Here is a 16,878-nt window from a genome sequence, read left to right as displayed (position 1 = left end):
AGCAGATTTTTTAACACCTTCGACACACTGGATCCAGAAGTAATGTGGCTCAGCAACAAAATCTTGTGGAGGACTGCTGTAATCCACCAAATAACCTTTTCAGAACTACATCTACTAGCCACTATTCCAAAATGTTCAATTGTCAAAAAAAGGAAAAAAAATTGAGATAGCTTTCCACCTGAACCATCACTTGGCTGCAAAGATAGTCACTACTTGGATGGCTGCAGAGCATTGGTTGGTGGCGCTGGCTGGAACAGGAACTTATCTACCCCAAGGGCTCTCGGCTGGTACCTTATCTTCAAAAGGGTTGACCCCCTCTTGTAGTCAGATAGCTCTCTTCCTTCCAAATCTTATTCCTCCAGGAGCCAACCAGACTGGAGCAAGAAGCTTTCAATCCTTAGTACGACCTTTCACCGTCTCTTCCAGGTGATGCCCAAACAGTTTCTATCCAGAGAATGGCAAATGCATTAACACTGTTTTTTGGAATACAACTAGGTTCTATGACCTCACCAATAGATGCGTCCTAGCAGCTAAGCCCCTTGCCCCCTCGCCCCAAGGGTGCTGCTGCTCCCAGCACACCAAAAGAATGTCAGACAAGAAAATTACTTGCTGTTCCATCATTGATCACGTCTCTGAAAAACCCACACTCTGCTGCATCTGATCAGGCAATATTGGACAGCCCTTGAATAGTAATCTAATTAGAATAAGTTCTGTTGCAATTGAAACATTGGAAGCTTTGAATACTCTCTTTACAGCTTTTTCACATTTTTGTCAGCCACATCTGATGGGGTGGCTTCTTCTGAGATAATCATTCCCTGAGATACGAGCCCTGCTGTAAGTGAGTCCACCTTCTCTATTGACAGAAACTAGTCTTCAAAATTATGCAGTAGATAATGTTTCACTAAACCTGTGAAAAGTTTGTTTTCAGCACTTTCCTGAAAGCATTATGTAAAGCAAGATTTTATTGCAAGGTCAGAGGCCACCATTATGTATTCTAACTGAAAGGCGTATTACCAAACCAAAGCCACTCTTCCTAATTAACAACTCATACTCAAAAAAGAACTTAAGCAACTCCAAATGGTTGATTGAAATAATATAAGCTAAGAGTAGTTGGGGACGCCCATTCGAGCAGTACTTGCCTCTCTGGGGATCACAAGACCCGGCCTCCATTGTGGCTTCCTGCAGCCACCGTAGCCGACATATGCACGCGCCTGGAGGTGCCTGAAAAGCACAGAAGGGCTCATGCAGCGCAGGACGCCCATACCTGCAGTACTTGCATCTCTGGCGACCACAAGACCTCCATTGCGGCTTCCTGCCGCCACTGCAGCTGACATTGGCACGCGCCAGGAGGCACCCGAAAAGCACAGAAGGGATCCTGCAGAGCGGGACACACGAGGGCACGGACACTTTGAAACCAAGTGCGGTTCCCAACGTGTCCTCTCTCTGGGCCGTGTTCCTGTTTCCAAACAGGAACACGGCCCGGAGAGAGGATACGCACTCGGTTTCAAAGAGTCTTGGCATCCTCTTAACAGACTGAAGTCGTACCCGACTGCAGGCTTTCGTGTGTGTGACTTTACACTCGATTATGGTTTTAGAGCACATCTTAGATACCACTTGGATTTGAAATAATATTAAGGACACAGGAAGTTTGCCCTCACCTGCACCTTATATTGGGTGTGAGACCAGTTGTTTTCATTTTCCTCATTGATGGTCACGGGCCCGGCTGGGTCGGAATTATCACCAGCTGAGCGACCTACTAGTCTTAACACAGCCTTATTAGCCCTGAGGATTGGCAATAGCGATGAAACACGGGTCGGCTGGCTGTTTGACTCAATAAACGACTCCAACGGACAAATCTCCCTTTGGAGATTCCTAGAAACCTTCTGTCGCTTTGTATTTTTGTACTAATTGTTCTTTGTTACTTAACTAATGTTTCACTATTTGTGAGTGCATTGGGTAACACTGTTATTTCTGCAGTTGGTAGTTTGGACTACTCACTTTTTAGTGGTCCTAAGGGCTCTCCACTCACCCTTTGCACCACCCGATATAAGTCAACCAATATCAAGTGTGTTGATTGTTAGGCAGTGCACCTTTGCTTTCTCTGACTACAAGCCCTTCGGTATTCTCACTTATTCAGACTAATCTACCACATCGCCCCCATTTACCCTTCCCCCCCTAGCACTGATGCCCTTCCCAATAACACCTATCCTCTCGCTAACACTCCCAACCCCTTCACCAGCTCCATCTCTCCACCCCGATTCCCCCCGTCTCCAGCAACCTATTCGCCTGTTCACCGCCAGTACCCCCCCCCGACCCCGCGCCCATCACCACGTTGGACACTATTATGTCCACCCTCCTCCAAATGAAAGAAGAACTACACTCCATCAAAGAGTTGCTCATCACATACCCCAGACACCCCCCTCCCACCACCACCCTTACACCTAATAACACTTCCCCCTCACCTCCTACTCGCCCTACCACACAACACTCCACACACCGGACCTCTATCCCCCCACGCAATACCAACAATCGCAATAACAATTGCAATCACATTAAAACCAAGCATAATACCCCCTCTACACCTAACAACACTTCCTCCTCACCACCTACTCGCCTCATCACACATCTCTCCCCACACTGGACCTCTACCCCCTCTTGCAATACCACCAATCGCCCCAGACGCACTACCAATACGATATCAGACCATGACATACACACCCTTCTCCACTCTTACGTCCCGGCTCCCCAAAATCCACTAGCCACCAACCACATGTCCATCCCAACGATTATCTCTAACCCCCTCAGGCACCAAAAGGATAACAACAGAGGCGCCGTCCCCAACAACCTCACTAATATACCCCTCACTATAGAATCGTCCTCCACCCTTTGCACCCCTAGCCTTAAATGCATACTTCTGAACTGCAGATCGGCCCAAAGACATTCCACGGAGGTCGCCGACCTCATCATGTCCCTGGAACCGGATCTAGCCATTCTGACTGAAACATGGCTGTCTGACTCCTCTACACCTATCTTGGATATCCTAGTCCCCCCCAACTACTGTATCATTAGACTTGACAGGGCCAAAAAGACAGGCGGTGGAATTGCCTGTATCTACAGAAGCAACCTCTCAGTCTCTAAAGTGTCCGCCCCCTCACTTACTTCCTGTGAATACCTCTGCCTTGATGTCATCAGCGAAAGCAAACCGGTATGCTCACTACACATTATATACCACCCACCTGGGGACAAGCTCTCCTTCGTCCAACAACTCATGGATACAATATCAGCCAACTCAGGACGGCAGCACACCCAAATTTTCCTTGGCGACTACAATCTCCACTGGAATGACAGCAGTGACACAGTGGTAAACAGCCTCAAAAGCTTCCTCAACGCACTTGATCTCAACCAAATATGCAATAGCCCGACCCATGAGAGAGGTTCTATCCTTGACCTTATCATCTCCAAAGAGGACGCTATTCAACTTGAGTCAATCCAACCTTGTGACTGGTCAGATCATCATATTGTCTCCTTCCTCATCAATGAAAAAATTAAATTTAACCCAGTTCAACCCTCTAAGCACAACGCGTGGAAAAGAGACTTGAAGAAACTCAACCCAAACTCCTTACCGCCTAACAGCTGCAATCTCCTACTTCCCCCTGCCGGCGCTACGGACGTTCAACTTTTGACTGACCACTATCTCAATACTATGTCCACAATAATCAATGAGGCGGCGCCCATGCAACTGAAAAGAGTTTCGTCCAAGAAGACTTCCAACCCATGGTATGACGGGAGCCTCAATGAGGATAGACGGGCCATGCGAATGGCAGAGCGCACTTGGAGGTCAGCCCCTTCTGCAGTGAACCTAAAAAGTCTAAAGAAACAGAGAAACGCCTACTTCAGGAAAATAAAACGCTCAAAAAGAGATTTCTTCAGCCTCCAGCTCGCCCAAGCAAAAAACCGCCCAAGAAAATTGTTTGAGTTAATCAGAACACAATCCAAAGAGCAACCCCAGACACTCAGCACCATGGGTGTTACACCTTCCTGCGAAGACTTCTCTGCCTTCTTTATCCAAAAAACTGAGAAAATAAGAAGCGATCTCCTCAATGACGCTATCCTGTACTCCAACCCCCAACACACAGCAGTGCCTGAACCAAAGAACAATGCTACTTAGTCATCCTTTGGCACCTACTTCGAAGAAGAAATTGGCAGATTGCTCAGCACCTTGAAACCATCCAATCACCTTTCTGACCCCCTTCCTGCTAACGCTGTAAAAGACTTTTCCCCTTTGCTTCTCCCACTCTGGACTAAGATTATCAATAGCTCTCTTCAACAAGGATCCCTCCCCAACGCCCTCAAAGTCGGGCAAGTCACACCGCTACTAAAAAAACCAACAGCAGACCCCACTGATCTAAACAATTACCACCCTATTACAAATATTCCCACTCTCGCTAAACTGTTGGAAAAATGCGTACAGCTACAACTGACTAAACACATAGATAAGTTTGATCTCCTCAACGCTCATCAGTCAGGCTTCCGAGCAGGGCACAGTACCGAAACTGCCATGACTCACATAGTGGACGACGCCCTCCAAATCCTAGACCAAAACGATACCTGCCTCCTCATCCTTCTGGATCTCTCCTCAGTATTCGATACAGTTAAACATGAGAACTTACTCGAACTGGTAAACACAAGAATGGGCATATCTGGGACTTTTCTCAAGTGGTTCACCTCCTTTCTACACAACCGGTCACAAAGATTCAAAAGTAACAACCTGCTGTCCTCTCCGGTACCTGTATCGCTAGGCGTCCCTCAAGGATCCTCCCTCTCCCCAACACTGTTCAACCTAGTTATGGAACCTCTCACTACTTTGCTACAGACATCTAATGTTCACTTTCACATGTATGCCGACGACACCCAACTTTATCTCAAAATACAATCTCCCAAGGACATCATGTTTCTGAACACCACGATCAGAAACACCCAATCCTGGCTTGCTGAGAATCACCTCAAACTCAATGCGCTGAAGACTGAGTTCCTCCTGATCTCACCTCCCGCTAAAATCTCCACAGCTCAAACATGGCTTAAGCACTTAACGGCTCTAAATGTACAACCTATCGTCGTAGACTCAGCAAAATCTTTAGGCATAACACTTGACGCCAATCTCAACATGCAGCAGCACATCAGCAAGGCAACCAAAGGAGCGAACTTCCAAATCAATACCTTGAGAAAACTTAAACCCTTCCTTCCTGCCAAAGACTTACAAACTGCAGTACAATCTATAGTCATCCCGCACATAGAATACGGTAGCACCGCCCTCTGCGGGCTCCCCCTAACTACAACGGCACCCCTAAGAGCGTCCCTTAACGCCGCAGCGAGACTCATCACTGGCTCAAAAAAACACTCGCATATTTCCCCTGACTTTAAATCCCTGAACTGGCTACCTTTTGAAGCCAGAATACATCTGAAAATCGCCTGCATGACACACAAGGCTGTACACATGAACTCACCCGCCTACCTCACTCAAAAGCTGAAAATTTCGGGTGGCTCTAGAACTACTAGAAGCAAAAACAATCTTCTGCTGAAGTCTCGAAGATTTCGGAAGGAAAAAACATATAAACGCTCCTTTTCAGGAATGGCACCCAGGATCTGGAACTCACTCCCACCTGAAACCAGGCTCATCTCCTCCAACAAACTTTTTAAGAAAGAAGTAAAAGCGATCCTCATGGCTAAATACACATGATCTACTATTCCGTATTTCTCATGAATCTGCTCTGTAAGACCTGCCTGACCCCCCTGGTCTATTGTATTACTTGTATTATCGACTTACTTGATTGTATACGTTCACTCTTTGTATATTGTTATATTGTTGACACACCTGTTTGACTTTGCACACTTTACCCACACCACCTCAACGATCCCTACTTTTCTACTACTGACGCACCTGTGGGACTATACATCCTGCACTCACCCACCTCAACTATGCCCACCTTTATGCTATCTCCAAAAATTTTAAACACGCTTAAGCAAGTATATGCTCCTTATTTTTGTACTTTATATTATTGACGCAACTGTTTGTCTATGCACCGTGTACCGACACTACCTCACCTGTGACCTACCTCATGTTTTTGACCTACCTATGTAACTAAGCACCGTGTACCTAACTACCTCAAATATTACTTTGTATTACTCTATCACCCCCGTGTCCTTGTAAAGCGCTCTGATATCTGCAAAGATCTTGTTCGCGCTATATAAAACTTTTAAAATAAATAAAAATAAGAAGTATAGCAGATTAATTACTCACGGAGCCTTTACCGCCTACCAGAGGCAGTTAGTAGGAACAATGGACCTCAATGCCTCCAACCACTCTTTCAGCACCCTCAGTACCCCAAGTGAAGTATTAGAGCTAACACTCATCATCTATGGAACAACAATATTTCGACCAACCCTAGTTTATTTAATTCTCGACAGCTGCAGAGATCGAGTTCAACACGGAATTTTAACCCCATTATGATACAATTAATAGAGAGCGGAATTATATCCCCGCCCCTTGTCCTAGAAACAGGCACAATAACCTAAAAAATCAAGTTGTTATAATCAAGGTACCAAAACTACAGTCTTACATCAAGTATGAATCTGAAGATTCCTGATTAATAGAGTTATCCATTGGATTAGGCACACCAAATGCTGTCGCTGGGTTATCTGGGACAACATTGTCTGTGCTCAAAGGATCTCTCTTAAGAGCAGAGTCTTTAATGAGATAGATCTTACACAAAAAGACGCTGGGATGGTAGATGACCTAGTGGCCCTAGATACCAAGACAAATCCCCACGCGGCACGGCTTCTCCTGGTGGCCCGTGACTGCCCCTCTGCTGCTGCTGCCAAGGGTTCGCCGCTGGTGAGCCCGTGGCACCTGTTCTGTTGTTTTTTGGTTTGTTGCTTTGTTCTCCCCCATTCCTGGCTGTATAATTTGTGTTCCTTCCCCTCTGTTTGCCGCTCGTTTTTCGCCCTTGCCCTTGCCCCCTGTGCCCCCCCCGCTCCCTGCTTCCCGCCGCTGCTCCCCTGCGGCCCTGCCCCCTTTTGCCTTCTGTGCCCACTGCCCTCGCCCATTGGCCGCCCCGCTCCCGCCTCCCAGCTGCTCCTCCCTCCCACTTCGCCTCTTATGGAGGGCACCGCATGGAAGCGCAGCGGACGCGCCGCTGGCAAGCCCGTCTGCGCCCGTCCGTGCCTGGACCATGCCCAGCACCAGAACCCCTGGACCCCGCCCCACCTGAAACACCAGACTGCGCTACGACTCCAGCACTCAACACCGAACGAGACCACCCCTGCTACCGAGCCACCCCAAAGCGCACCCAAGGTCCCTTCACCTGCCGTAACTGCAGCTACACCAGCCCACCAAAACACCAGCCAAAGAACCCAACCACCTCCGCTGCATCCTCCTCAACACTCGCTCCGCTCGCAAACACGCCATCGAACTCTGGGACCTCCTAGACCCCGACGTCGCCTTCCTGACGGAGACCTGGCTGAACACCACCTCAGCACCAGACATCGCCATAGCCATCCCACAGGGCTACAAGATCTCCCACAGAGACCGCACCAACAGAATGGGAGGTGGAATCGCCATCGTCCACAAAGACTCCATCAGAATCTCAACTAACACCTACGACACCATCACCACCGCCGAGCACGTGCACTTCCAGATCCACACCGACCCCAACACGACCCTGAGAGGAACACTCATCTACAGACCTCCCGGACAACGACCACAGTTCAGCGACACCATCACCGACCTCATCAGCACCCACGCCCTCGCCTCCACAGACTACATCCTCCTCGGGGACCTGAACTTCCACCTCGAGAACAACAACAACGCCAACTCCACCACCCTGATCGACAACCTAGCCAACCTCGGACTCAAACAGCTCGTGACGACACCCACCCACGCCGCTGGGCACACACTTGACCCCATCTTCTCCGCAAGTCCCCACGTCTCCTTCAACTACACCTCCGAACCCCACTGGACCGACAGCAGATGCGTCCACTTCACCTTCAGGAAACCCACCACACACCACCGCACCCAACAGCTGCCGCGGCGCTGCTGGGGCAAGGTCACCGAGGACCAACTAATGACCACCCTCGCCCGGAGACCACCCACCTACCCAGAAGCCGCCGCAACCAATCTCACACAGTGGATCAACGACTGCGCAAACACCCTCGCCCCTCTCAAGACCGCCACAACCAGCCACACCAACAAGAAAGCCACCTGGTTCACCGAAGACCTCCGGATCTCCAAGCACACCTGTCGAAAGCTGGAGAAGAAATGGCTCCACGACCGAACACCAAACAGCCACACATCCCTCAAAAGCGCCACCCGCAGGCACCACCAACTCATCAGGACCGCCAAGAGGACCGCCTTCAAGGATCGCCTAGACAACAACACGCACAACACCAAAGAGCTCTTCAGCATCGTGAAAGAACTCTCCAGCCCCAGCTCCAACACCAACGACATCCCACCATCACAAGACCTGTGCGACTCTCTGGCTGCCTTCTTTCATCGCAAGATCACCGACATCCACGACAGCTTCAACTCCGACACCCCCGCACCCACCACTGAGTCCACCACCCCTGCGACCACCACCCGCACCAGCCGCCCGATCGCCAGGTCCAACGTCAGCGACGAAGACACCATCAAAACCATGAACTCCATCCACTCCGGATCCCCATCTGACCCCTGCCCTCACCACGTCTTCAACAAAGCCAGCACAACCATCGCGCCCCACTTCCGAAAAACAATCAACAGTTCCTTCAAGACAGCAACCTTCCCGGAAAGCTGGAAGCACGCCAAGATCAACGCCCTTTTGAAGAAGCCCAAGGCGGACCCCAAGGACCTCAAGAACTTCTGGCCCATCTCCCTGCTCCCGTTCCTGGCAAAAGTGACAGAGAAGATCGTCAACAAACAGCTAACCCGCTACCTCGAAGACAACAACATCCTGGACCCCTCCCGATCCGGTTTTCGCAGCAACCACAGCACCAAGACCGCCCTTATCGCCGCCACTGACGACATCAGGATCCTGATGGACAAAGGAGAAATAGGCGCCCTCATCCTCCTGGACCTATCAGCAGCCTTTGACACAGTCTGCCACCGCACCCTTTCAGCACGCCTCCATGACGCCGGAGTTCAAGAGAAGGCCCTGGCCTGGACCACATCCTTCCTCTCCAGCAGAACCCAGAGCGTCCGCCTCCCACCCTTCCGCTCGAAATCCACCGCGATCATCTGTGGCGTTCCACAGGGATCCTCCCTCAGCCCGACGCTGTTCAATATCTACATGGCACCACTCGCCCACGTTGCACGACAACATAACCTCAACATCATCTCCTACGCCGACGACACCCAGCTGATCATATCCCTCACCGAAGTCCTCCACACCGCCAAATCCAACCTCCACAGAGGAATGAAGGCCATAGCCGACTGGATGAAGGACAGCAGACTGAAGCTGAACTCAGACAAGATGGAGGTCCTCATCCTCTGACCCACCCCATCAGCCTGGGACGACTCCTGGTGGCCCACATCGCTAGGCGCAGCCCCCGAACCCACAGACCACGCACGCAACCTGGGGGTCATCCTCGACTCCACCCTCTCCATGACCAGGCAAGTCAACGCCGTCTCCGCGTCCTGCTTCAACACCCTCCGAATGCTCCGCAGAATCTTCAAATGGATCCCCACCGACACTAGAAAAACCGTCACCCAGGCCCTCATCACCAGCAGACTAGACTACGGGAACGCCCTCTACTCAGGAACTACAGACAAGATGCTGAGACGACTACATCGAATCCAGAACGCCTCAGCTCGAATGATCCTCGACGTCCCCCGCCGTAGCCACATCACACCCCACCTGAGAGGCCTGCACTGGCTCCTCATCAACAAGAGGATCACCTTCAAACTCTTCATCCACACACGCAAAGCACTACACAACACCGGACCCACCTACCTCAACAACCGACTCAACTTCCACACCCCCACCCGAAGCCTCCGCTCAGCCAACCTTGCCCTCGCCACTGTCCCTCGGATCCGGAAAACCACAGCCGGCGGAAGATCCTTCTCCTACCTCGCCGCCAAGACCTGGAACACTCTCCCAACCAATCTACGACAGACTCAGGACCTACTGGCCTTCAGAAGACTCCTCAAAACCTGGCTCTTCGACCAGTAGCGCCCCCCCAGCGCCTTGAGACCCTCACAGGTATGTAGCGCGCTCTATAAATGTAATGATTGATTGATTGATTGAAGCAACTCATCCATTAGATTTAAGTATTGTAGGCCTGGAGCGGAAGCACGAAAGTGCCTTAAATCAAGGCACAGAGACGTTTTAATGCATGTGCAAAGTGGGCTCAGGCCTAGGGCCCCAGCCTTTCAGGGGGGCCCCTGACAGAGTCAGCTCCGTTTACCAGAGTTTTGCCCTAATGACCTTGAATATTTCTTAAACAGATTGTTCTAAATACTGTTTTGATTTAATTTATTTTTTATGTACCTGAAGTGTGAGAGTCTAGTACAAACATTTTCAGAGAACTGTTGTGTCTATGTTTCATCCAATAAACATGAAAAAAGTTTCTTTTAGATCAAAACAAGGTCTAACTTATAAGAAATGGGAGGGCGTCACAGAGATTATTTGCAGTAATATTGGTGAGCTGCTGCTGTGTTACAATATTGAAAATACACATAACTATCCCTGAATATTAGATGTAAACACATTAAGGGCCAGATGTAGGTAGGCTTTTACCGGGTGGTAACGGCCGAAAACCGGTAAAATCGGCCGTTACCGAGGAAATGAGATGTAGGAGGCCGTAAATTACCGATTTCATAAAATCCGAGTCGGAAACATACCGACTCGGTAAGAATGACCCGGTAAAATTACCGTGTCGGAATCTACCGTATACATAAATACCGAGTTCGTATTTTCTGACTCGGTAAATCAGAAACGGTAAAAATCAGCCTTGGAGATGTAGGTAAGCACAAAAATACCGATTCTGCCGAAAAACGGTATTTTTAAGTCGGTATTTACCATGCAATGAAAGCAGGTGGTAACCAAGGGAGGGCTATAAAAAAAGTCCCAAAATGCACCTCAGGACCCATGATGGCGGCTTTTTACATCATAGCAAGACGGCAGAGACTACAGGCAGCAGGACAGAGAGAATGGCTAAGGGAGGAACAAGTGTACAGGCAGAGGATAACACTGTTCCAACTGACAGAGCCTGAAATACTGCAGAGGTACAGGCTACACCCAGACACCATCAAGCAATTGATCAGGGACCTACACCCTCTCCTGGACCACCCAACACCCAGGGCCCATGCCATCCCACCTCATGTCCAGGTGCTATGTAGCTTACACCTGCTGGCCTCAGGGAGCTACCAGAGTGTGATAGCTGTAGTGGGTGGCGTGTCCCAGGGCTGCCTGTCCCGCTTCTTCAGGAGGTTTCTTGACGCCATGATGCAGAGGATGGGGCATTATATTAAATTCCCTGTTACACCGGCAGAATTAGCCAAAACCAAGACTGACTTTTATCAACTGGCACACTTCCCTCACGTGATCGGCTGCATCGATGGCACCCACGTCCCACTCTGTCCACCTGCAGCCACAGAGCACATATACAGGAATCGCAAATCGACGCACTCCATCAACGTCCAGGTCATATGTAATGCAGGTAACCTCATCACTGACATCGTAGCCAAGTTCCCCGGAAGTACCCATGATTCATACATATTCCAGAATAGTGGAATATACACACGCCTACTTGCCGGAGAATTTGGAAATGGATACCTGCTAGGTAAATCACATTGACACACCCTGACACTCACATTAGATCTACGTCTCAAGTACTTGCAATTAATGTCTATCTTTCTCCCCCTAGGCGACAGTGCATATGCCCTGCGGTCCTTCGTGCTCACTCCCTACCTCAACCCATCCACCAGGAGTGAAAGGCGATACAACGTGGCTCACAGATCCACACGAAACGTAGTTGAGCGCACATTTGGACTCCTAAAGAGCAGGTTTCGCTGCCTCCACAAGAGTGGAGGTGCACGGCAGTACACCCCAATCATCTGCTGCAAAATAATAGCGACCTGTGCAATGTTGCATAATCTCGCCACCAAGCAAGGCACTGAGGTGGAGCTCACATATCATGAGGACATTGATGACGACCCAGAGGTGGCAGAGCCCCAAGCCACAGTGGCAGCAGCAGCTACAGATGGGAGACTGAGACGGGCAGAGGTTACACAACAATATTTCTGAGTGAGTAAAGAGACACAGGCATGAATGTAACTTTGTGTAAGTAGTTTAATATTCACTACGCCACAGCATTGTTAGGTCACATTGGGCTCACTAATACTGACACTCCATGAGTGTGTTGTCACGGTTAACACCACCGTGACTACAGCCTTGGGTGGAGTGCAAAGTCATTGTTTGTGGCCACGGGCCACAGGGCGGGGCTGCTGTGGCTGTGAAACAATGTCCTCACGCTGGCCTGTCACACTTCCCCCACGCCTGCCACTCCTCCGTAAGTCATGCACAGGAGTGCTTGCACCACTCCTGCTGGTGGACCCCTCGCTTTCGGCAGCACAAGTGTCGCCTCCAGTGCCAGTCTGATGCGCGAGCACTAGCTCCATGGCAGAGGTCATCCTGGCCATACCTTCACTTAAATTGTTGCAGCACTGCACTATGGCATCCTGCATCGTGACTGACCGTCTGCACAGCACAGTGGTAGCAGTTCCAAACCTGTTCAGGGCCTTGGTTTGCTGGCGAACATCCACACGGGCCTTGCGTCTCTCCAAATGGTCCCTGTCCAATTTGTCACACAGGACAGTCATGCACTGTGTGATATCTGATATTCCTGACGCCATGGATTGCATGCTTTCTGCCATTTCCCCTATGCCCTTGCCTACTGCTTCCAGTTTATTATTAGTTGTGCGTGCGTGCCTCTGAACCCCCATCATTGCTTTTGCCTGCAGGCGCTGCACCTTCACCATGGTGGCCTCCAGTCCGCAGAAGACACCTTGGACTTGCCGCACATCCTCTACCTCCCGTGGCCGTCGCCCTCGGACACTGGCCCGCGTGACTCTGGGACTGGGCTGCTGCTCGGTGTTGCCTCTGTCCTGTGTGTCACCCTCCACCTCCTCCTCCTCCGATGATGTTTGCAGTATTCTGCGAGGGGGCACATCATGGCTCCTGACTCTTCCCAGCACTGGGGATGGTGATGTGGGGGTGGGTGATAGTTCTGCCGCTCCTGTGTCCTGACTACCAAATAGGAGAGGGAATTGTGGATATTCTGCAGTTGCCTCCTCAGGTATCGGGGCAGCCTGCTCTTGGTCCTGCCCTCCGTGAGATGTGCTAGGTCCTGCTCCTTCCCTCCTCTTCTCTCTGACCTCAGCTGTGCTGCGCTTTGACTCTCCTGTGGACAGACATGGACATTGTGTCAGTAATGTTGTTCACCTGTGTCATGAGATTAAAAACACTTCTATTGCACTTTTGCCTGTCTCTCATTTGCCTATGCTACTTGTCTGTTGCTCCCCTTGCTGCAATGCACGCTGACTGCTCTGAGGTATCTACACAGGACTACATTTCCCAGGGTGCATTGCAGGACATTAGTTAAACCTGTTGTGGAGTCTGATTTGTCCTGTGAGGGGAATAGGTAAAAGGGTAAATGATAATGTTCCTGCATCTTACCTGGTTTCTTTGCTCCTCTTGCTGAGCTGTCTGCGTCTCCTATTCCGTGTATACATTCCTTCTCAAGGGTTGTTGCGACCATCTCCTCAATGTCGGTGAGTCTGGGGGCTCTGTTTCTTCCGCCTCCTGTAGCAGCACTTTCCTTGCGGTGGGCAGCAAGCTTTTTTTTGGTGATTATGCGGATGTCATACCACCGTTTTTTTAGGTCTTCTAGGTCACGGTGGGTGACACCAATGGCATTTACCTTGCCTTGTATGTCCAACCAGGTGCTGCGCTTGATTGATTCTGCAACATGCAGAGTTTGCTTTCCAAATATTTTCCCATAATGTCTGACAACCTCCGAAATCAGCACCTGCAGTTCCTCCTGGCTGAACTTCTGCTTCCTTTTGCGCTCAGCAGCATCTCTCTGTGCCTCCTGGCTCTCCATCTTGCTGTGTAGTTTGTCTCAGGAAAGGCTGCTCCACACTCTGTCCTCCTGCTCTCCTGACTGTTTGTTTCTGCACCTGCATGGGCGTGGCCTGTCCCAGGTACTGGGGTGTGGTGCTTGGATCTGATTGGTTAGTTCCCCTGTGGCTTGGAATTTGGGTGTGGTTGAAGTACCTGATTGGTTCACAGGCACACATGTTTGTCAGTTTCAAATTCTTCGGCGGATAGTTCCGACACTGTAAATACCGGGTCGGTGTTTCCCGACTCGGTATTTTCCGGGTCGGGAGTTGCCATTCATTCCTATGGGCCATGGCACCGGTGGATCGGTTTTGGTTTTTCCGTCTCGGATTTTACCGTGTAGGTATATTCCGAGTCGGTAAATACCGTTTCCGAGTACCGACAGGTTCCGAGTCGGTATTTGATACCGTCATTGTTACCTACATCTCATTTTCCTACTCGGTAATACCGAGTCGGTATGACTCGGTATTTAAGAGGTCGGTAAATATTATTTACCTACATCTGGCCCTTAGTGCCTTATTTATGAGAAGTGATGCATCGCTGTGTGAAAACAGGGATACGTCACTTATTAGTGAGCCCTCCTTGCGTCATGATGGATGCGTCATATTTACTGTATGACGCATCATGTCGCGAGGAGTTAGATACGTCAGTATTTCTGACATATCTGTAGGTGCAAAAGTCATGCATTGCTGGGCTGTGCCCGAAAATAGACGCAACTCCAGCAATGTGTCCTTTCACATTGGGCAAGCCCCATATGAAAGGGCTTGCTGTGAGGGAGGTGTAAGATATTGACACAATGGCGTTCTAGAAGTGGCGCACTGAGTTCTCATAGATTTCAATGCGCCACTTCTACAGGGTTTTTTGTGGGGGAACACCCAGCTTGCATACATTATACCTGGCGCAGGTATAATGTGGTGCAGAGCTTTATTTATTTATTTATTTATTTATTTCAATTTATTTAGCGCATTATCACCCGGGGGTCTCTAAGCGCTTGTACCAGGCAAACAGACAACTCCATAGAACAGACAGCCACCCTACAACTCTCCCCAGGCTTCTCGGAACAGTATTGTTTTTAGCATCCGTCGGAAAGGCAGCAGCTTTGGTTCCTTACGGAGATCTGGTGGAAGTTTATTCCATGCTGCCGGGAGCAGAGTGGAGAAATCTCGACCGCCCTGGGTCGACAGACGATAACGTGGGTTAGTCAGGAGCGTGGCCTCTGAAGACCTCAGTGCCCTACCTGGAATGTAGCTCGATAGTCTTTTTTTTATGTAGTTCGGTGCATTGCCATAAATAGCCTCACGAGATACACAGGCCTTTGAACAATGCCCTCTGTCTAACAGGAAGCCAATGCAGCTGGCGCAGAAGAGGAGATGCATGCGCCTTCCTGGGCTTCCTATAGATTAGTCTTGCTGCATCGTTCATCACTGTTTGAAGCCTCGACAGTTGTTGCTGGGGCAGACCCAAATACAACGCATTCCCGTAGTCCAGTCGCCCCAGAATCATGGCTGTCACTGCGCTCCTTAGAGTAGAAAAGGACAGTAAATTGGAGATTTTGCGAAGTTGCCTAAGGAGGCCTATGCATGTACCCACCACTGTGGACACCTGCTTTCTCATGGTCAAATTGCCATCAATGAGGATGCCCAGGCTTTTTACCACGGTAGCTGGAACCGGCGTCCTGCCCAACTCCCTGGGCCAAAATCCATCGTGCCAGGGGCTGCCAGCGGTGGTAATTCCTGTAGTGGTAATTGGCAGCACCTCTGTTTTGTCAGGATTGATCTTCAGGGAGTTGGCATTCATCCAGTTTACTGTGTATCTCAGGATGTTATGCAAGCATGCTTGAGCTCTAGGAGTGTCCTCTATTTGAATGATGATCTGTGTGTCGTCAGCGTAATTATAGATCTGACAATCCATCTGATTGAGCGCTGAAATCAGAGGCTGGAGATAAATAATAAAAAGGAGCGGAGAGAGCGCCGACCCTTGCGGCACTCCACAGGTGATGGCCGCTGCTGCTGATACTAGGTCTGCAAGCTGTACTTTCTGCGCTCTATCCTGCAGGAAAGAAGTAAGCCAACCTAGTGCGGTTCCCCCGATGCCTAGATCTCTCACACGCGACAGCAGTTGACTGTGACACACAGTGTCGAATGCCGCGGAGAGATCAAGCAGCACCAGGGCCCCGGGGATCTTTTTATCAGCTCTACATCTCAATTCGTCCAAAATGGAAACCATCACCAGCTCCGTACTGTGATGTACTCTAAAACCAGCTTGATTTCGCTCTAACAGATCATTGATCTCCAGGTGCCTAGAGAGGTGTGTCAATACATGCTGTTCTAGTATCTTTGCCAAGAACGGCAACTGGGAGATGGGCCTGAAGTTCTTTAAAATCTTAACATCTGCTCCGGGCTTCTTAAGCAATGGAATCAACCGCGCCTCTTTGAGCATGGTCGGGACCCGTCCCATTTCCAGTGACTTGTTTAAGAGGTTTAGCACATCCTCCTCCATCCCTGGCATGGCTTGCTTAAACACGCTAGGGGGACAAGGGTCTACCTTGGAGCCTGACTTCACCTTCCCCACTAAGTTAAATAGCATCTCCTTCTTAACTAGGGGTATACTATTCATGGGGTCCTGAATTTTAGGCCTGCATGGGATAATTTGCAATGGGCATTCTAACACAGGGGAGCGCGAGATTTCAAGTAAGAGCTCCTCAATTTTGTTGGTGAAAAATTCA

At 49.9% G+C, this 16,878-nt stretch overlaps 2 protein-coding genes across 3 annotated transcripts in view; both read right to left on the bottom strand.

Moving 5' to 3' along the window:
- The window catches only part of LOC144756485 (uncharacterized), a 41,539-nt gene extending 27,318 nt beyond the window's left edge, over positions 1 to 14,221 (bottom strand). The window contains exons 1-2 of the mRNA XM_078646296.1: positions 13,710 to 14,221; positions 12,762 to 13,434 (exon numbers count right to left, since the gene is read on the bottom strand). Of these exons, the coding sequence (XP_078502422.1) occupies positions 12,762 to 13,434; positions 13,710 to 14,136 (1,100 nt within the window). The 5' untranslated portion in view covers positions 14,137 to 14,221. The remainder of the gene's footprint in view (positions 1 to 12,761; positions 13,435 to 13,709) is intronic.
- Positions 1 to 16,878, bottom strand: part of BTBD16 (BTB domain containing 16) — a 957,777-nt gene that overhangs the window by 701,336 nt on the left and 239,563 nt on the right. The gene's annotated exons all lie outside the window — the stretch shown is intronic.

Source organism: Lissotriton helveticus, chromosome 5_1, assembly GCF_964261635.1.
Source record: "Lissotriton helveticus chromosome 5_1, aLisHel1.1, whole genome shotgun sequence".
NCBI lineage: Eukaryota > Metazoa > Chordata > Amphibia > Caudata > Salamandridae > Lissotriton > Lissotriton helveticus.
The sequence above is the reverse complement of the archived record's forward strand: the minus strand, read 5'-3'. Positions and strand labels throughout refer to the sequence as shown.